Source organism: Pongo abelii, chromosome 15 (assembly GCF_028885655.2).
Source record: "Pongo abelii isolate AG06213 chromosome 15, NHGRI_mPonAbe1-v2.0_pri, whole genome shotgun sequence".
NCBI lineage: Eukaryota > Metazoa > Chordata > Mammalia > Primates > Hominidae > Pongo > Pongo abelii.
In genome coordinates, this window is record NC_072000.2 from 107422274 (window position 1) to 107442984 (window position 20711).

General features: G+C 49.5%; 1 protein-coding gene across 4 annotated transcripts in view; it reads right to left on the bottom strand.

Moving 5' to 3' along the window:
* Positions 1 to 20711, bottom strand: part of CDC42BPB (CDC42 binding protein kinase beta) — a 130225-nt gene that overhangs the window by 61033 nt on the left and 48481 nt on the right. For all 4 annotated transcript variants that reach the window (XM_009249511.4, XM_002825127.6, XM_054530917.2 and 1 more), the window contains exons 3-5: positions 19460 to 19543; positions 14915 to 15010; positions 10546 to 10694 (exon numbers count right to left, since the gene is read on the bottom strand). In XM_009249511.4, the coding sequence (XP_009247786.2) occupies positions 10546 to 10694; positions 14915 to 15010; positions 19460 to 19543 (329 nt within the window). The remainder of the gene's footprint in view (positions 1 to 10545; positions 10695 to 14914; positions 15011 to 19459; positions 19544 to 20711) is intronic.

Below are 20711 nucleotides of genomic sequence, written 5' to 3' on the forward strand. Positions count from 1 at the left end.
GGATTTCTCATTCGATTACATATAAACATGTTTAAAAATCTGTGTGGCAAAAAAACACAATGAACCACATCAAAAAACAAATGGCAAATTGGGGAAAAATATTTGTAATATATATTACAGATAAAAGGCAAATACTTCTTTAAGAATTGGGGGGAAAAAGCCAGAAATCCATAAGAAAAGGGTAAAACTCATGAAAAAACTCACATAGGCATGCACACAAAAATACAAACATGATGGTCAACATCACGAGAAAGGTGAAAAAGAAAACTACAATTGTGTACCATCTCTCACCCATCAGAAGGCAAAAATACAAAAGTCTGAAAATACACGGTTGGCAAAGCTGCAAGGAAACAGGCACTTTCATCCACTGCTGGTAGGAATACAAATTGGTAATCTCTATGGAGGGAAACTTACAACATCAAATAAACCTACGTATGTATTTTATTTCTCTCTTGATCCAGCAACCCCACTTCTAGAGATTCACCCTAAAGGCACACCACCAAAACAAAAACCACCTTGCACAAGGGTATTTATTTCTACATTTATAATTGCAAAACATTGGAAACTATCTAAATGTCCACTCTTAGGAAACTAGTTGAATAAACTATGGTAGTTACCTATAACTCAGTATTATGCAAACATAAAAAACAATGAAGAGCAGGCCGGCCGTGGTGGTTCACGCCTGTAATCCCAGCACTTTGGGAGGCTGAGACGGGAGGATCGCCTAAGGTTGGGAGTTCGAGACCAGCCTGACCAACATGGAGAAACCCCGTCTCTATTAAAAATACAAAATTAGCTAGGCGTGGTGGCAGGCGGCTACTCAGGAGGCTGAGGCAGGAGAATCACTTGAACCCAGGAGGCAGAGGTTGTGGTAAGCCGAGATCGCACCACTGAGCTCCAGCCTGGGCAACAAAAGTGAAACTCCGTTTCAAAAAAAAAAAAGAATGAAGAGCTCCATGAATTGATATGGAATGATTTACAGGATACGTCATTAAAGTTTTTAAAGACGCAAAGCAGACATTTAGTGTACCACCTTTTGCTTAACAAAGGAGAAACAAGAAAACGTCTGCATGGACAACAGCAGAAGACAGCAGACTGGCTACGGATCCTGGGTTGCCAGCGGAGGTGGGCAGGATAAGGAAGGGGCAACGCTTCTCTGAGTACAACTTCATGCAGTTTTGGTGTTTTGGAAGCACGCTAAGGCCCTATGTACTCAAAGAATAAAACTCAATCAACAAAGGCGGAAGGGAAGTCTAAAATGGAAAACTGATTCACCAATGAATCCAACTGTATTTCAAATAAATAACAACACTGAAGGGGGAAATGGGGTTAAAACAAAACAAATCCAAGTGACTTATGAACACAGAACTTGAATTACTGCAGGTGAGGGGTGCGGTCCCAATGAGATGGGGAGAACTGCAAACAAACCCAGAACTCTTTTTGGCAGGTTTGTTTCTGCAGTGTCACGGGCAGAGCAATTCTAAAGCTTTTTTAGACACATCACAGGACTGAGCAAGTGAGTCCATGTACTAATGTTGCTGGGAGTCACAGCTTGTAGGAGGAAGACAAAAATCTGGAAAGGGAGGAAACCAGGAAGTTAACTCGTGATTCCCGAGTATGCACAGGTAGACGCGTGTGTCCATGAATGTGCATATATCTCTGTTACTACCTCTGTGCACTGAGGGGCCTAGAAGCAGGCAACCCCATAGTAATGCGAACGCCCAGCACCCAGAACTTGGTCTTCAAAGCCGCTCCCCACTAAAGGGCCTTGAGCTTTTCTGAGAAACAACGGAGTGGGGACAGAGAAGGTATAAGATGAGCCAGAAACTAAGGGCATCCTCAAAAAGTGACGAGGCACAGCGCAAACACAGGAGTCAGCTAGAATGCCAAATATGGGCCAATTTCAGCACAAAAATAACTAAGATAGTGAATTAAAAACCACTGGGAGAAAAAAGGATCCATGTATCCACACTGATCATAAATAGACCAATACACAGGGAGAAAGGAGTTGCTTCCTTAGAGCAGAAAGTCGGATGACGACTGGTCAGTGTGGTGGGTCTGGAGTTTGTAAGTCAATTTGCAACCATGCAAAGAATGGTCCAGGCAAAAATCGTTAATGGATACTAAATCTCTGGAGGAAATTTTAAAGAGGAAGAGGAAATTTGCACGGTCTTAAAAGTATCTCCCCACAGGGAAAAAACTATATAGCAGAAAAATCTAACAAAATCTTAACTGGGTGATGGATTTATCACCACTGAGGGGCTGATGGATATTGTACACCTGTGGATATGACACTCTGAGAAGGATACAATATAGCTATACACACACGTTCCAAGAGGAAGGAACACATCATCTCAATCTATCAGGAGGAAACATCAGACCAAACCAAACTAAGAAGTCTTCTACTGAAAAAGCAAGGGACACTGTATTCTCCAAACACATCAATGTTCTTCCAACGTGCCAATGTCACAACAAAGGAAGGATGAGGAACTATTCTAGATTAAAAGAGATTAAAGAAGACATGACAATAAATGCAACGTGTGATCCTGGACCAGATTCTGTACTGGAGGGAAGAAAATACTGTAAGAGACGCTCCTGGGTCAACTGATAAGATCTGAGTAAAGAGGGTATGATTAGGTATGAGTAGTGTAAGTTAAGAATTTAGGGGTAAATGCTCTTGGTACATGCAGCTTATTCTTAAATGGGTGGGGAAAAATCTGTGCATGTGTGTACACATGTGGAGAGGGAGGGGGATGTATGTAATAGGAGCCAAAATATTAACAATACGTGAATCTGATTAAAGGTATACGTGTGCTTTTTGTACTGTTCTTGCAATCCTTGTATAAGACTGAAATTTTTTAAGTTTGAAATTATTTGAAACATTATTTAAAAAGAAAACTTTCAAAAGAAGGCACATGTAATATGATTCCATATATATAGTATTTTAAAACAGGCAAAGCTGATTTATGCTTTCAGAGCCTCACTGTCTAACATGGTAGCCCCTAGCCACAGAGGGCTATTCAAACTCAAATTAATGTAAATTACATAAAATGAAGAATTCGGTTCTTTTGTTGCACCAGCCACGTTTCGAGTGCTCATGAGCCACATGCGGCTGGGGCTACTGTATTGAACAGTGCAGATCTAGAACATTCTGTCACTGTGGAAAGTTCTGCATAGCACTGTGGGGGGTGAGGGGTGGTGACCCCTGGGGAGGTGGTAACCCCTGGGGAGGGAGTGATGGGGGAGCCCCAAGGGGGCTTATCTGGGTGCTGCTGTGAGTATGCAGTTTGGAACAATCCACTGAGTTGCACTGCTTGGTTTGGGAGCTTTACTGAATACCTGTGACATACCTCAGTAAGATTTACATAAAGAAGTCAACTGAAATGGACTTTAAAGTTACAAAAAGCCCTCCTATCCCAACTACAGCTAACAGTGATTTATAGGATGTTTTTGCTGGGACCCAGAAATAAAACAGCCACCAGTTATAAATGGCAGACACAGTACCTGCCATGCATAAATTGTCACAACTGACCCTCAGGCCAGCCAGTGTGGTGGGATAGAGACGGTGCTCCTCTTGTTACTCAAGAGGCAGCTGAGAAGCAGTGACTGCTGCTGCCTCCCAGCCTGCGCTGACAGCACAGTGACATCACGAATGCCAGCACCTGTGCTCACGTCACACGCTGCAATAACCTAAGAATCCACTCACCGCCTCACCAACTGTTTCAGCACATCAGAATTCAAAAACAATTTTTGTCTCACATTACTTTAGCAGCTTTGACACAAAATCTTTAAGTCTGAAAGAAAAAAATCAAAAGGAAAACATCTGCTGAATATATATATATATATATATATATTTTTTTTTTTTTTTTTTTTTGAGACAGAGTCTCACTCTGTCACCCAGGCTGGAGGGCAGTGACACAATCTCAGCTCACTGCAACCTCTGACTCCCTGGGTTCAAGCGATTCTCATACCTCAGCCTGCTAAGTAGCCGGGATTACAGGCATGCGCTACAATGCCCAGCTAGCTTTTTGCATTTTTAGTAGAGACAGGGTTTTGCTATGTTGGCCAGGCTGGTCTTGAACTTGTGAGCTCAAGCAATCCACTCACCTCGGCCTCCCAAAGTGTTGGGATTACAGGCGTGAGCCACCGCACCTGGCCCATCTGCTGAATATATTATTTTCACTAATAAAAATCCTCTTTTCTTGGAAGTGTCTACTATACATATTTAAATACACCTCAATTAAATTTGCTTCAGAGGAACAAATTCTTCTTCATACATTATATATATTACGTTCACTTTCCAACAGACTCCACCAGTGTTGGGAAGAAAGGCAGGTATCTGCAACTCTGAAGGCTGCATGCAGAGAGCATGCTGACACTGCACCTGACGCTGCAGGTGGGCTCTCAGTGAGCTGCTCCACATGGGATGCGAGGCTTCTGGCCAAGAGCACATCTATTAACAGCACTTTTGGGGACATCTAATAGACTCTCCCATGTCCACCAGTTTTTCTGCATTCCTTTCTCATGAAAAAAGAGTGAAAGAGAGGGAGAGTTGGAAGGATGAGAGGATGGAAGGATGGAGGGAAGGAAGGAGGGAGGAAGGGAGGGAGGGAGAGGAAATAAAGACCAACACTCCTGGAAGCAGAAGCAGACCCAGCCCCTCCCCTCCCCTCCCCATGACCAGGGCACTCAGAGGCGCTCACTCGACCTCAGAAACCTTTCACCATGGCTTCCGGCCTCCACTCCCTTCTGTGAGTCACCCATGTAAATAAAAGATGACCAGTTTTATGACAAGGAAGACTTGAAGCAATGCATACAGGACAAACGTATGAAGAGAAGCTCAAGGAGGTTCTGTAACAAGCTCTATACTTGGCTGCCGGGAAGAAATGGATTAAAGACAAGGATAATGAGACTACTTTATTTAGACTGGAACAAACTGGTTCTTCTCCCCAAAAATCTCATCATTTGGGGTTAACTTTTTTGGTTTGGGAATGGAAGGCAGGGCAATTCAGAGAAATGGAGAAATGATTATATAGGAAAATGTTTAAGGCAAATAACCATAATTTCACACACACACAAAAAATGTCCCAAGTGGCCTGAGACAGGCTGGGAAGACATAGAAGAGAGTAAGGAAGCCCCAAGACACACCAGCATGGCCTGAGACAGGCTAGAAAGACACAGAAGAGAGTAAGGAGGCCCCGAGACACGCCAGCATGGCCTGAGACAGGCTAGGAAGACACAGAAGAGAGTAAGGAGGCCCCGAGACATGCCAGCATAGCCTGAGACAGGCTAGGAAGACAGAAGAGAGTAAGGAGGTGCCGAGACACGCCACAACAGGTGTTCTATGGACCGAGTTAGCAGGAATGCAACGACCAGAGTCCAGGCTAAACAGGACCTGGCTGCCAGGAATTCTCTACAAAACGGATGTTTTTCCAGGGGCCACCCCAGGACCACCAACACCAGTACACTCTGAGAAGACAGGCCGAGGAGGGGGTCTCAGGAAGGCCATCTTCCTTGTATACCTTCCAAGGGCCTTCAACTGCTGGCCATTTGCATGCACTGGGGGTCATCTGGGCAGTATAATTCTGTATTTAAAATATGTGGTAGTGGTTGATTTTTTTTTTTTTTTAAAGTGAACTTGCTGTTTGTGTGAGGAAAACTCTCCTGACAGAAGAGCACTGGAGGTTCAGGGCAAGGGCTGGCCTATGGCTCCCAACCGCCGAGGCCTTTAGATGGGCAGGTGGTCCCCAGGCCAACTGAGAGAGCTGATGGTCCCCATGGGCCACTGTGCTGGGACTGCCTATGTCCATTCTCCTCTAAAACCAGGGAGCAGCGGCATCTTCAGGGGAGAGTCAGGCACAGGGCTGAGAAGCAGCTCTAGGCTCCCCCAAGTGTCTTTTCTCCCAGCTGCTGAGATTCTGGCTAAAATCAGTGGCATCCAGCAGGTGGGGGTGAAAGAGCCACGGTGAATTGCAGGCTTTATTTCTCCCTTCCAGCTCTTCCTCTGACACACTGAAAAGGGAGGCTGCTTCTGTCCCTCACCGTACCATTTCTGAGTGATACCAACTCCTACTTCCAACCGTTCCCCTTGTGGAGCTTCCTGCTGCAAAACCAACAGAGGTCTGATTCCCACAGCAGGTGCGCCTTAGCCTCCAGAGCACAGTCCACCACCTGGGGTGTGGCTCCAGAGCCACTCTGACCACCAGATCTTCTCTCCGAGGTTTTCTTTTCTTTTTTTTTCTTTTTGTCAGATTTCCTCTACTTCATCTTCTGCCTCTTCTACTCAACTTTCTATTTTAGCTTTTATTTTCCAAGACTTTTTGTTTTCTACATATTGTTTTTCTTAAAGTTTGTACTCTGTTCTTATTTTGTTCATACACTATACTCTCTGCTCTCTCTTTAGGGATGTGATGTTCTCTCTCTCTCTTTTTTTTTGAGGCAGAGTTTCGCTCTCGTTCCCCAGGCTGGAGTGCAATGGCACGATCTCGGCTCACTGCAACCTCCACTTTGTGGCTTTAAGCGATTCTCCTGCTCCAGCCTCCCGAGCAGCTGGGAGTACAGGTGCTCATCACTAAGCCTGGCTAATTTTTTGTATGTTTAGTAGAGACGGGGTTTTACCATGTTGGCCAGGCAGGTCTCAAACTCCTGACCTCAGGTGATCCACCTGCCTCAGCCTCCCAAAGTGCTGGGATTACAGGCGTGAGCCACTGTGGCCGATGTTCTCTCTCTGAAACCCTTTGTGTCATTCATGACCTCTGCCTTTTCGGATATCATCAGAGGCTGATCTCTCAGAAAGTAGCTGTGCCCACCTGTGAGGGGCACCCACTGGGTCCTGGTGTCCCACTGATTTCCTCACCCAGAAAGCTTTTGGGGTCCAGCTGCGGAAGCCAGGCAGCAGCTGTGAAACCTGCAGACCCCTGCCTGCGGGGTGGAATCCCCACAGCACCTGACCAACCCCAGGAAGGGGCCCAAGCGGCAGTACACTGGCACAGGCTCCAAACCACGCTGTAACGTCGGCGACGCGGTAATATCAGCCAGTGGCACCACTCTGGCGCCAGTGACATTTCTTTCTGACCCTACCAAATGTTCACAATGCCCCCACCTGAGACTGGGGTAAGACAGGCCTCCTAGAAAAATCTCTGTTCTATTTTTAGATTGCATCTAGGCACTCAGTCTGAATAATGATTTAATTTGGGGGGAAAAATAAAGTTTTAAAATTACATATTCTGATGTCTACTATGCCCGGATGTCAAACGACTGAGCAAAGCTTCTACACAGCCAATTAAGAGAATGAGGATGGCTCACGCCTGTAATCCCAGCACTTTGGGAGGCCGAGGCGGGCGGATCACGAGGTCAGGAGATCAAGACCATTCTGGCTAACATGGTGAAACCCTGTCTCTACTAAAAATACAAAAAAATTAGCTGGGCGTGGTGGTGGGCACCTGTAGTCCCAGCTACTCGGGAGGCTGAGGCAGGAGAATGGCGTGAACCCGGGAGGTGGAGCTTGCAGTGGGCCGAGATCATGCCACTGCACTCCAGCCTGGGCGACAGAGCTAGACTCCATCTCAAAAAAAAAAAAAAAAAAGAATGAGGAGAATGCTTTCTATTTAGGGGGAGAAAAACAATTAAAAAGGTGGTCAAACTAATTTCCCTGGAGATCTGTGATAAATACAAAGACATTTATTTCTCTATTGTGAATTAAGTTCTACCAAGAAGACAGTATAAAATCTAAATGTTAAAATCTATACTAACTTATGGGCCGGGGGAGGTGGCTCATGCCTGTAATCCCAGTACTTTGGGAGGCCGAGGTGGGTGGATCACCTGAGGTCAGGAGTTCTAGACCAGCCTGACCAACATGGAGAAACCCCATCTCTACTAAAAACACAAAATTAGTTGGGCATGGTGGTGCATGCCTGTAATCCCAGCTACTCGGGAGGCTGAGGCAAGAGAATTGCTTGAACCTGGGAGGTGGAGATTGCAGTGAGCTGAGATCGTGCCATTGCACTCCAGCCTGGGCAACAAGAGTGAGACTCCATCTCAAAAAAAAAACAACCTATACTAACTTATAAAAGCAGGCATAACTATGTTAAGAAATGTATTTTTTAAAAAGAAAGAAAGAGAAAGCAATGTCCACAACCTCATCGCACTAAATGAGTGTCTGTTCTTTCGGGACAGCTCCCTGTGTGCCGGGAGGTGCGAGCCATCAGCAATGAGGCTAAGGCAAGGTGCCCACCTCTCTAGCCTCAACTTCCTCCTCTAGCAACGAAGCAGCACTCCAGCAAGACGGAAGAGCTATAACTCAGCGGCGCCCTTGCTCCCCACACAGGAGGGGCTGTGTCTGCTTGGGAAAGCCCCCTGATCACCACGGAGGGGGCCCGAGCACAGGCCTACAGCTCAGAACACAAAGCCACGGGGACCACAATGGCCTCACACCTCTCGAGAGCAGCCTCAAGGTGGAAGACACAGACACACGTGATGCCTGCAAAGTCCCAAGGGAAATCTCCACACTGGATAAAGCACCAGTCACAGACACACATGGAATAAAGGCACTGATCTCAAAAAACTATCCCATATACCCCCTTCCAGACACCACTGGAGGACACGCGCTACCAAGCCAAACTAAAAAGCCAAGAAAAAGAAAAATGAACGGCTCGGAAAAGCAGGGAGCCAGTCCCAGAAAAGGAGAGGGGATCTCTGCACTTGAAAAGCCATCTCAGAACAAGTGCCGCACAGGACAAACGAAGAACCAACGTGGAAGAGAGGAGGGGAACGATGGAAGGGACAGCACCAAGGAAAACCAGACCGAGACTACCCGATGGGTGTCCGGTACGGAGCTTCATAACGTGGCTACAATATCTGGGCACAAATTAGTGACAGCTACAAAGAAAAGCTAATAAAAAGCAAGGCAATTATCAACTCCAGAGAAAGCAGAAGTTTATGCAAGTGTAGTTCTCAACTACAAGGCTGCTGTCATAGTTACGCAGTCATAGTATTAGCAACACCAAATGCTGACTGAACCATAGCTGAAAGGATGGTTTTTAACCATTTTAATCAGGATGATGTGGGGCCAGGTGCAGTGGCTCATGCCTGTAATCCCAGCACTTTGGGAGGCCGAGGCGGGCAGATCACTTGACGTCAAGAGTTCAAGACCAGCCTGGCCAACATGGCGAAATCCTGTCTCTACTAAAAATACAAAAAAAACTAGCTAGACATGGTGGCTACTCAGGAGCCTGAGGCAGGAAAATCTCTTGAACCCAGGAGGCAGAGGCTACAGTGAGCGAAATCGTGCCAGTGCACTCCAGCCTGGGTGGCAAAGTGAAACTCCATCTTAAAAACTATATCAAAATAAAAATAAAAAGGATGATGTGGGAGAAAGGAAGAGAGTTTGGAAGTATAAGTGAGAGAGATGGGTGAGAGAGAGAAAGAGGTAATTATGTAAAAGAGTTAAAATTTCAATTTAATAGATGTGATCTAAAGCCAAAAAAGAAAAGAAAGAAACCAGCAATATAAACCTGTGACTTAAGACACATGAAGGTAGATGCTGGAAAAATAATTTTACAAGTTTACAATAGTTACCTGACCAAGTGTAATCAGTGGGGCCAGGGCTGGGCTTGCTTTTGGTTGGAGGCTCTACAGAACTGTTTTGACTTTAAACCTATTACCATAAAATTATCTTGTAATAAAAATACAAGTAAAACTAGTTTTTAAAACAACAAAAACCAAAACAAACCACAGGACTGAATCTTTGAGTCTCACGACAAGAGGGATGCGAAGATGTGGACTCAGTGGCTGAGTCACTGGGGAGCTGCCCTCCCAGCCAAGAAGGCAGAGGGGGCCCTGAAGAGCAGGAGAGGGAGCTGCTTCAGGCCTCTGTCCCACATGCTCTCTCAGCTCAAGTCCTGCACGTCATAGTGACAGACGCCTCTTCCTCAAGCCCATATTTCCTTTGTGAGTGTGTCCTGGGGCCCTTCAGAGGTCAGCACGGCACAGAGAAGACCAGAGTTGAGAAAGAATGTGGAGACAGAGGGCCCCAGGCCCCACACGAGACATTTCAGGGTGGTAGGGACAGAGGACCCCGAGCCCCACGTGAGCCCCAGGGAGCACAGGTTTAGGGAGGGGGTCTCGGGCAGTGGAGGCAGAGGACCCCGGGGCCCACGTGAGCTCCAGGGAGCACAGGTTTAGGGAGGGGGTCTCGGGCAGTGGAGGCAGAGGATCCTGGACCCCACGTGAGCCCCAGGGAGCACAGGCATTTCAGGGAGGTGGGTCGCAGACGGGGAGAAGTTGAGTCAATATCAAATAAATATCAAAAGACACAGTGGCTTCAGCTGACAGCAGACCATCCCAACTGCAACAGTGAGAGCTGAGATCCACTGGGTGCTGGGGCTGGAAGATGGTGATGTGGCCAAATCAGTCTGTGCTGTGGCAGCTCAAAGTGGGGACTCGCTACCTACACGGCTTCTCGGGACGGCCTGGACTTGGGAGCTCTGAAAGGGGTATTTTAACAATTAAACGTGGTTTCCATAAAATAGATCAGAAGCCGGTTACCTGTGCACGTAATGAAGCTGATGGATGGAGTCAATGGCCAGCACCATTTCACCAATGTAGAACCTCGCCATATCTTCTGGAAGCTTGTCTTCAAATTTGCTGAGCAGGGTCAGTAAATCACCACCCACATAGTAATCCATGACTAAGTACTACAAATTGGAAAGAGAAGGGGAGAGAATACCACATTTAGTCACCACTAAGCCTGACAATTACAGGCCAGCCTTCCACGGCGAGGTTCTCGGGCTCCAGGTCTGGCTCGTGCCATCTCAGCTGCTCTTCCGTCACCCAAGACCTTTCTTCTGGAACACGCGCCCCGATGCGTCCACGACACCACCATCTTCAGGGGTGCATATGGCAGAGAGCGGACTTCGGTAAGTGATGTATTTAATCAATGGGAGGAATGATGAAAGGGCTTGATGTTGGAGAGGGCACTCTAAAAGCTAGTGACCCAAAGCAGAAGCAAAGTTAATAGCCCATCAATCCTATGGGTTTAAAAATAATTCTCCAGGCCCTCATGTTATGTGAGGACGACACCAGACCAGAGAAGGGGGGCGAAGTATCTAACATCACACATGGTATCAGCAGTTCTTATTGGAAAGATCATATCATAAAAGAGCCGAAAGATAATTACTTATAGGTTCACTTCAACAGAAACCTCAGAAAAGCTCCTGCTTAAGTAGAAATTGGAGTAATGGAAGAAAAAACATCTGCTAACAGGGCTGAGCCCGTCACTTCCCCACGAGTTCCCTCGCCACCGGGCCAGCCGTGTGCTGGGAGTGGGCGACCCCGAGGTGAGCCTGCGTGGAGCTCTGCCTGAGGACAGCCTGTCTCTTGCAGCACTCAGAAAGCTCAGACCACAAAGCCCACAGTCTGTGGAGGCCCCAGTGGGGAGATCTCACAGGTCAGAGAGGCCCAGAACGGGCAAGACCATCACAGCCAGAGTCAGGGTGGCAGCCCACAACCCCATCTCTGGGGCCGCTGTGCCTCAGGGACTGCTGGGGAAGCACGCGACCTGAGCCTCACAGGAGCTGCCTTCCTTGGTGCAAATTTCCTGTGAAGAGATGGATGCTGTGGTCTGGACAGCTAGCTTTTAACCAACCCACACAGGGAGGAAACGCCCTGTTTATCAGCCGGGGCAGTAACCCTGTAATATTTCTTGAGAACCTAATCATCAGCTGCTGTCACCATGAAGGCCTGCGCTTGGGCCCAGGCTGTGAGACACAGGCCAGTGCTGTCCTGTTCACGCTCCCACCTGCCCTCGCCTCTGGCACCAAGACCCCATCGACACGGGAGGCTTGGGGATGAGCCCAGGGTCGCCCAGCAAGCAAGGACAGAGCAAAGACCTGGGCCCAACAGTCAGACTCTACGCCCATCACATCCAACCAGACTGCGGTGTCTCCAAAGGAAGGGAAGCGCCACACCGGTGGGCTTGTCTGAGGAAGGGAGGGGCCCAGCTAATCAGAGGAAATGACAAAACCCTTCATTTTAGGTCCCTGCTTTCAACAGAATCTTTACCAGCAAACTCTCATCCCTTCCAAGCCTCTCCACAGCTGTCCCACCCTGTGGAGCCTTCCTCAAGCCTCCCTGCCACCGCCGAGGGCAGCCTCAGCCTCCCTGCCCTGGCTCAGGCACTGCCTGTCCTTCCCCGCCGAGTTTTTCTGTTTGTTCATTCGCTCGTGCACCCTCACCGTGGCCCTGTCGGCCCCTCTGGCAACAGGGGCGCTGGCGTGCACGAGACAGCAAGGTCCCTGGCTCAGCAGAGCTCACACTGGGGGCAGGAGAGACCGTGGCCAGCACGGAGAGCAGGCAGCAGTGAGTGCCAGCTGACCGCAGGCCGCCTGGTGAGGTGGCCAGGCCAGAGGCTGCCAAGCAGAGGCCTGAGGGGAGCTGGGGTTGTGCTCCAGATGAAGGGGTGCATGCAAAGCAGCTAGGAGGAAAGTGGCAGCGGCACCCTGGAGCCTGCCAAATGGGGAGGGCCGGCCACAGTGGGGGCTGCAGCCCCACGCTCAGAGCAGTGAGTGGGTGATGTTCCCCAACTACGTTCAGAAGCCCAGGCATGGAGGTGCCGCTGTGTGCGGAGGGCAATGGAGAGGGGGCGGTGGACGCACACTGCAGACATTCCAGAGGGAGAGGCCCCGGCAGCTGACGGACACACACGGGGCCAGGGGAGATGCGGTGAACGAACGGCCAGGCCCTCAGGCCCCTAAAGAAGGCCGTGGGGTTGAGTCAAGCCCTTACTAGCTGGGCCTCAGCCGTGTCCACGTCTGCCGAGAACTCTAAGAGCAGGAGCTTCCTACAGCAGCACTGGGTCTGATCAACAGTCTCCTGGAACATGGTCTCTGAGGAAAGCTAATGCGGGAGCTCGTGAGGCAGACGGCGGAGGCCCACTCCAGAATGAGAACCAGACCTAGTCTGTCCTGTCACAGAACACGGGGTGCTGAGATAAGCCAGTAAGTTTTAGTTAGCAGTCAAACAGGTTTAATTTTGATAAAACTCTGTGAGATAGCTCCAATAGAAACTGTAGCAGAACCCGCTCTGTGGGTGGTCAGAGGAACCCACGTTTCCATATCACTATGAGAGGCACCTGACACCAGCCTGCACTCGGCGCAGCCTCACAACCATAGGAAGAGGAACTGGCCTAACCCTCAACGACCCCACTCAAGGTGGCAGGTGTGCACCGCAGAAGCCGGCCCCACAGTCAGGGGCTAGAAAGCTTCCCAGGCCTCGCCTTCGTTCTCTCATCCTTAATTTTCATGGTACTTCTACCTGGGCAACTCCAAAACCTCAAGAACATGGAATCTTCACAGGGGCTCCTAACTGATGTGTCTTAACTTAGAATAAACCTGGCAACACCTAACATTTCAGATGGCAGCACACTATGCTAATTTCAAAAAAAAAATTAGAAACAAAACAAGAAGCATCATCTTCCTTTGTACAGATCCCAGTTGCCTGTACTCCTTGGAAACTTCACTCAGTTCTTATCAAAAGTGGAAATGAACTGGAGACAGTCCACCGGGGTCCTGGGAGCAGGGACACTGAGCAGGAAGCAGGGGGGTTTATGTGGAGGTGGCCCCAGAGCAGGGGACCCGGAACCTGCTCACCAGGCTGGGGCTGGGTCTTGGACACAGGTGCTGTCATCCATGTGGTCACTTTGGGCAAGTGGCGTCGCCTCTCTCTGCCCCAGACACCCCCTTATGAAACAGTGGAATCGCTGGGTCGCTGGGAAGACTGACGGGGACCCCTGTGGGTCTGAAATGTCCTAAGTGCTCAATAAACACCAGCTGCCCCCTCTGCTGGGCACACACATACATGTAAAGTCTACATAATCAGTATACCTTTTTCCCTAATCTTGGGTGTTCAAATCTCAGGGCTTTCTCTGATGCTTCAAGGGTTCCTTTAGGGTGAATGTAAGGATCCCCACACTACTCCATCTGCTGTGAACCAATGGAGCGCACAACCCAGGAGCTTCAGGTGGACAAGGGCGTTGGCTGCCATGGAAAAGGAAGCCTCGGGTCCCTGCTCTGAGGCTCGGTGACCACAGCAACCACGCCCCTCTCGCCACCGCTGCAGAAACGGTGCCATTGGGAATGAGTTGGGCTCAGATCTGCTTCTCTGAGGTCTGCACGCGTCACGTCCACCCAGAGCTCCAGCAGTGGACACTCTTAGTTTCAGGCAAACCTAGAGAGTCACTCTAGGAATAAAAAGTCCTGAACAAGGCGGTCTGCGGGTCACTCAGCGGCTGAGACCAAGGGCTGGTTTCCCCTTCACCGCTAAGTCAGCTGCCTTAGAGTGCTGTGGAGGCAAACACGCTTGACGATGCACACGCATGTGCGTCACGAGGCTGGTCCGTCCGTCCTGAAAGCAAGCCCTGTTTAAGTCAGAAAAATACACAGGCAGCGTGGAGATTAAGAGTCACCTAAAACCTGTCAAAAGGGCCTGGGGCACCTCCCCCACCGCAGGAGGACAGGAGGACTGCAGGCCCGCGATAGGCACTCCCGGACTCAGCCCTAGATGAGATGAAGGCAAAAATATCCACGTGGCTGAATCCCCACTGCGGTTCCTTATTCTCAATAATCCAAGATTGAAAGTGTTTCAAACTCCCAGCTGATTTAAATGTAATAAACCCAGCGAACAAACTAATCAGCTTCTCTAGTGATTAGAAAAAAACAAAGTCCTTACTTTCACACGTTCATTTTAAAGAAGTTCTACCTGACAATTACTGCATGAAAACAAGCCCCTCCGTTTTATCGAGTCCAATACACATTTTTTAAATGTCAGTTCGAGGTTGTCTTACTGAATTTTTAGTGACAGCATAAAGGAATAAAGCCGGAGCGAATGCCCTGACCGAGTCTCTGGCCGTGCGACCTACCAGGTGGTTCTCGTCCTGAAAGGCGTAGTGCAGCGCAGTGATCCATTGGCAGTCGCCGTTCACCAGCACATCGCGCTCCTCTCGGAAGCACGCGGTCTGCAAAGCAATGAGGGGTGTCAGTCTGTGTTCACTGGGAAGTAGGCCAGAGAGCGTACTGCCGGTCTCGGGGTCCCTGCTGGGACAGTGGCTCCAGCCACAGTGTCCCGGCCTTCCGGGCTCCTCCTCGTGCACCATCCTGAGGCTGCTGAGGCTGAGCCATCCCTCATCCCTTCCTCTCCCAAGCCCCATGCAAGTGCCAAGGGCTGCTGAGGAGGCACTTGTACCCTACTGTCCCACGAGCACCATTTCGTGGCCGACAATTAGATTCACCCCACCCTCATGTGGATTCCTGACTGGGCTCCTCCCACCCGGCACCTCCTGACTTCTCTACCAGATCAACCTCCGCCAAGTATCGATGGCATGGGCAGCCCCACGTCTGCCCTCTCCGTCCTATACCCACTGTTGAGCTGCCGTGCAGCTGGCAGGAGAGGGCACACGTTTGCTGAAATCACAGTATAGTGATGACATGATTGTCGCAGGCTCCACTAGGAAGGCCTACAGCCAGCAGCACAGGGCAAGAGGCTGCCCTCTACCCTGCTACAGCTTCCAAAAGTTTTAATGCCCAGGTGGCATCTCTGTTTAGAAGTCACCAGGCCTGGCCGAGTGCGGTGGCTCACACCTGTAAACCTAGCACTTTGGGAGGCTGAGGTGGGCGGGTCACCTGAGGTCAGGAGTTCAAGACCAGCCTGGCCAACATGATGAAACCCTGTCTCTACTAAAAACTAGAAAAACTAGCCAGGTGTGGAGGCAGGTGCCTGTAATCCCAGCTACTCAGGAGGCTGAGGCAGGAGAATCACTTGAACTCAGGAGGCAGAGGTTGCGGTGAGCCAAGATCGCATCATTGCACTCCAGCCTGGACGACAGAGCGAGACTCTGTTTCAAAAAAAAGGCCAGGCATGGTGGCTCACGCCTGTGGTCCCAGCACTTTGGGAGGCCGAGGCGGGCAGATCACGAGGTCAGGAGATTGAGACCATCCTGGCTAACATGGTGAAACCCCATCTCTACTAAAAATACAAAAAATTAGCTGGGCGTGGTGGCGGGTGCCTGTAGTCCCAGCTACTTGGGAGGCTGAGGTAGGAGAATGGCGTGAACCTGGGAGGCAGAGCTTGCAGTGAGCCGAGATCGTGCCACTGCACTACAGCCTGGGTGACAGAGTGAGACTCTGTCTCAAAAAAAACGAGTCACCAGGCCTTTGGCATAATTTTAACATGATTTCTTCTTTATTGAGCATAGAACAAGATTTAAACTGTCTTACATTTGAACTTGTCAAGCTTAACAAAAATGTAAGTACATTATGGAGAACTTGCTATGTGAGGCACGAGGGCACGGTTCTGACTGGCTCTCAGCTGAGTCTCACAGTGACCTCTGAAACTTGTTTCTTCTACAAGGTTTTCTTTTCTAAACTTTAAAAAGTTTTCCTTTCAGGCTGGCCATGGTGGCTCACGCTGTAATCCCAGCACCTTGGGAGGCCAAGGCGGGAGGATCACTTGAGCCCAGGAGTTTGAGATCAGCCTGGGCAACATAGTGAGACTCCGTCTCTACAAAAGAATCTTAAAAATTAGCTGGGTGTGGTGGCACCCGTCTGCAGTCCCAGCTACTCAAGAGGCTGAGGTGGGAGGATCGATGAGCCCAGCCGAGATCATGCCACTGTACTCCAGCCTGTACAACAGAGTAACAGAGTGAGACCCTGTCTCTAAAACAAGAAAAAAGAAGTTTTTCTTTTAAAATGAAATGGTTAGCTGCGCACAGTGGCTCACGCATGTAATCCCAGCACTTTGGGAGGCGGAGGCGGGCAGATCACGAGGTCAGGAGTTTGAGACCAGCTTGGCCAACATGGTGAAACCCCGTCTCTACTAAAAATACAAAAATTAGCTAGGCGTGGTGGCAGATGCCTGTAATCCCAGCTACTCGGGAGGCTGAGGCAGAGAATCATTTGAACCCAGGAGACGGAAGTTGCAGTGAGCCAAGATCACGCCATTGCACTCCAGCCTGGGCGACAGGGAGAGACTCCCTGCAGCTGTGTCCCAGTTCTACTAATGACAACATGACAAGGGGTCAGCATTCAGCTTGCTAAAGTCCAGACATGCAGAGACCAGCAATTCTGGAATCATCACGACCCCTCTGCCAACAGCCACCTCAGCCACAAGGGCCTGGTGAAGGGACAACTACAAGAAAACCTGAGCCCAGTGTGCCTGACCTCCTGTCTTCCAGAACGCGCCCCCCAAAAAGAAATGGTGATGGAGTGCTGAGTCCCAGGTGAGGTGAGACCGTGGGTTCAGGAGGCCGGGGCTGCCCTGAGGATCTGCGGCACCTGCACCAACGCCTCCAGGAGACGCTCCCTGAAGCTCTGCCTGGCAGCTGCCCAGAGCATTTAGGAAAAACCCATTCTTAAACTGGGGACTGCCTGCAGGGTGACCTGCTGACAGGAAACTTATGTATTATCCAGCAGTTTTGTCTAAGGAGCAGAGAGAGAAACTTTCAGTATTTTTTAACCAAGTAAGATGAAATAAAGACCTTGCCTGGTGGAAAAATTATAAACTTACACTGCTTAGCAACTCTTCTACTGACCAACCTCTTGTTTAATTCATGCTTTTAAGAAAATTTTTTATAAATCAGTATTATAAAATTTAATGTTTAAAATAAGTCTATGATATAAAAATAAAAAGATAAATTATTTGCAACTAGCACCATATTTATTTCTATATCTCTTACACACACATACCCTAGGATAATCACCGCGACTGGCAAACATTCTTGAGCTTTTCTGAGCATGCCAATTAAACTGGATCTGTGTCACCAGATTCAAATTAAATCAGCAATATTTACTCTTTTAAAATGTACCCATCCACCATGACATTTGGGTAAATACCAAACACCTGATACCTCTCCACACGTTCATGTAACAGTAGCTACTTTTTCCCCCTAAAAATCTGCTCCAATAACATTCCTGTGTTTGCCACTGTTTGGGGTGGGGAAAGCGCTGCTGGGGCTGAGGGCAGGCCCAGCGGAAGCACACGGTGAGATGACTGAGTGAGGATGGAAGGAAAGAGAGCAAAGGCTTCTCCCAAAGAAGGAAGGGAGACTGTGTGCATCCCAGAAGCTGGGAGATGCAGGGGGCCGAAGCAATCACAGGCCACCAACATTTTGAGACCAAGGTGACTGCAAAATGGTGCTAACTCTGTCAACCAACATGCATTCAGTGAGCAACAAATGGGTGTGAGACCTTGTGCTGGGTGCCATAGCAGGGAAAGGGGAAATGGGTCCAGAGCGGAGGAGGGAAAAGCCAGAATGACTGAGTCACGAGGAATCGACAACACCCACCAAGTTAATAAAACCCAAGGCCCCGCAGAGATTTGGCCCGAATCAATGGTTGTACTGTTGTCGGCCCAAGGTGGCAACCATCATGGGTAGCACAGGCACAAATTCCAGGACCAAAGAGGAAAGCGCCAACTCAAATTACTAGAAGGGTGAGAGGAGTAAGAGGAGAGGGTCTAGAAACCCAAGAAGGACTTCCCAAAATGAGGAGGTGGCCACGTCGAGAGGCATCCAACTCCAGAAGCAAGCGCTGACTGTAGGGATGAGCAGCCTAGAGCCGCCGCAGCACTGCCAGGCACAGGCCTCGCTCAGGGCAGGTCAGAGACACACGGGGCTACAGCAAACCACTGTGATGAATGGCAGCCTGCAAGGAGGGGACCGCCGAGTGCCTTCGGGCAGAGGCAGGAGTCACGGGAGAGGATGGAGCATGATGGAGCAGATCTGAAGCAGGAAGCAGCAGGTCAATTGGCCAGGAAGGGCCTGGGCTCTGAGTGCAGGGGAGGGGAAGACAAGAGGGCGGGTGAGGACAGAAACTCAAGATGGCCAGAGAGGAAAAGCGTGGGCTCCCCAGCAGGCCTGGCCTGCCTTGGGCGGGCAGGAGGGAGACCAGGGGCAGAGCACGCGGCTGTAGAGATGGGGTCAGGGGCATGGAATGGCCACCAAGAAGACTGACACTGAACTAAGAAAAAGGAGCTGATCAAAGCCTGCTGAGCAGTGGTCCACTTTCATTTATAATCGTGAGGCTCCTCTAGAGGTGGGAATCTAAAGACCCATTCTGTAGGTGAGCAGGGTCCAAACGTGTTAATTCCTTTTGCGTATGGAGCAGAACTGCAATCAATGCTAAAACTCTCCTGATGCTTTTTATTTGCCTTTACAGTAAACAGAACCCGCCAACATTCTCGACGGTGCACTCTCAGGAACAGTGTCCAGCAAGCGAGTGGTCACTGAGGCGGGGAGCAGCAGGCGCCAGGGAGGAGACTGGGACCTCCTCAAAAGAGAGTGCTCGCTCCGTCCAGGGGGCAGGGAGGCCCAGGGCTGTGGGGTGACTGCAGCTTTTCCCCAGCTGGCTTCACAGTCACTTTCTGCTCACCCTAAACCCCATTTGTATGGCTTTTCAAGCTCCATACTTACCTCTGCTCTTTTCAGCATCTCCCACTTGTTGAGGATTTTCATTGCATAAATTCGTTCAGTATTCTTCATTTTGACAACAGCAACCTGCAATGCAAATGTGAGTTGAACAAAGATGCGGTTCTGGAACAAAAGGCTAGCATGCTGGAACTAAACTGTAGTGAAATCTTAACAGCCTAGGAGCCTGTGAAACCAGCGGTGACTGAAAGCCAAGTTTCCCACCTAGCATGTGCCAGTTCCTGCATCAAGAACCTTTTCTTCACAGAGGCAGGGACTGGCCACGTGGGCTCTGGAGTTTAACTCTTGCAAATTCACCTCTTTGTGGCTCAGGTTCCACCACTACAGGAGGTTAATGGCAGGACTGGACTCCTGAGGCAGCTATAAGGACCCATGAGCCCTGACAGTTAATGTGCCCAGCACAGTGTGGGGCACAGTCAGCACTCAGCGGGTGGCCACCAGCCACATTCTTTAAAGAACAACTCAAGTGCCACCTCCTTCAGGAAGTCCTCTTGGACTTTTCAGTCTCTACCAAATCTTGAATAAGCTCTGCCATCACTACCAACACCCGTCAAGATGTCTGCACCATTGTCTGGCACATTCCACCCTACGTAAGTCACTCACGCACGTGCCCAAGTCTCCAACTCAGCACTTCCTGTAAGCTACTCACTGGCAGTGACAGCAGCTTCCATACCTTCTGGCTGCCAATGGCAAGCAGCCAGCATGTCCCTGTGCCTGCAGCAGCCATGGCCTGAAGAGGTCTTAAATGGCATCATCATCTACCTCACCTCCCTGTTTCTAACATCAAATACCACACAGTCACATTGTAGAGTCACCGTGAGAGCTGCCATTCACCAGGCACGTTCTGCGTGCCAGAGACGGTGCTGAGCTGCGCATCCGCACCCCCACTTTACCCTCACAGCGACCCCAGCTGCGGGGGATTTCTAAAATCCATCTTGCACAGATACGGACTCTGAGGCTCCAAGGGAACGAGACCAAGGAGAGAATCCAAGAAGCAAAGGCCGCGTGGGAAGGACAGGCCCCCTTCAATCAGGAGGAGCTCAAAAAGCGATCAATGTTATCTTCTTTGAAACTCACACAAAACTGAGTTTTGCAGTAAGTTCTTTGGCAAAAAAGAGTACTAAAAATAACTGTAAACCATTCTGTTAAAACAATTTTCTCTCTCATTCCTTCATTTCCTTTGGTCGTCTCTCTGCCCTGGTGTGCCTCTCCCTCCCTCCTAACTGCATTCTGTAAA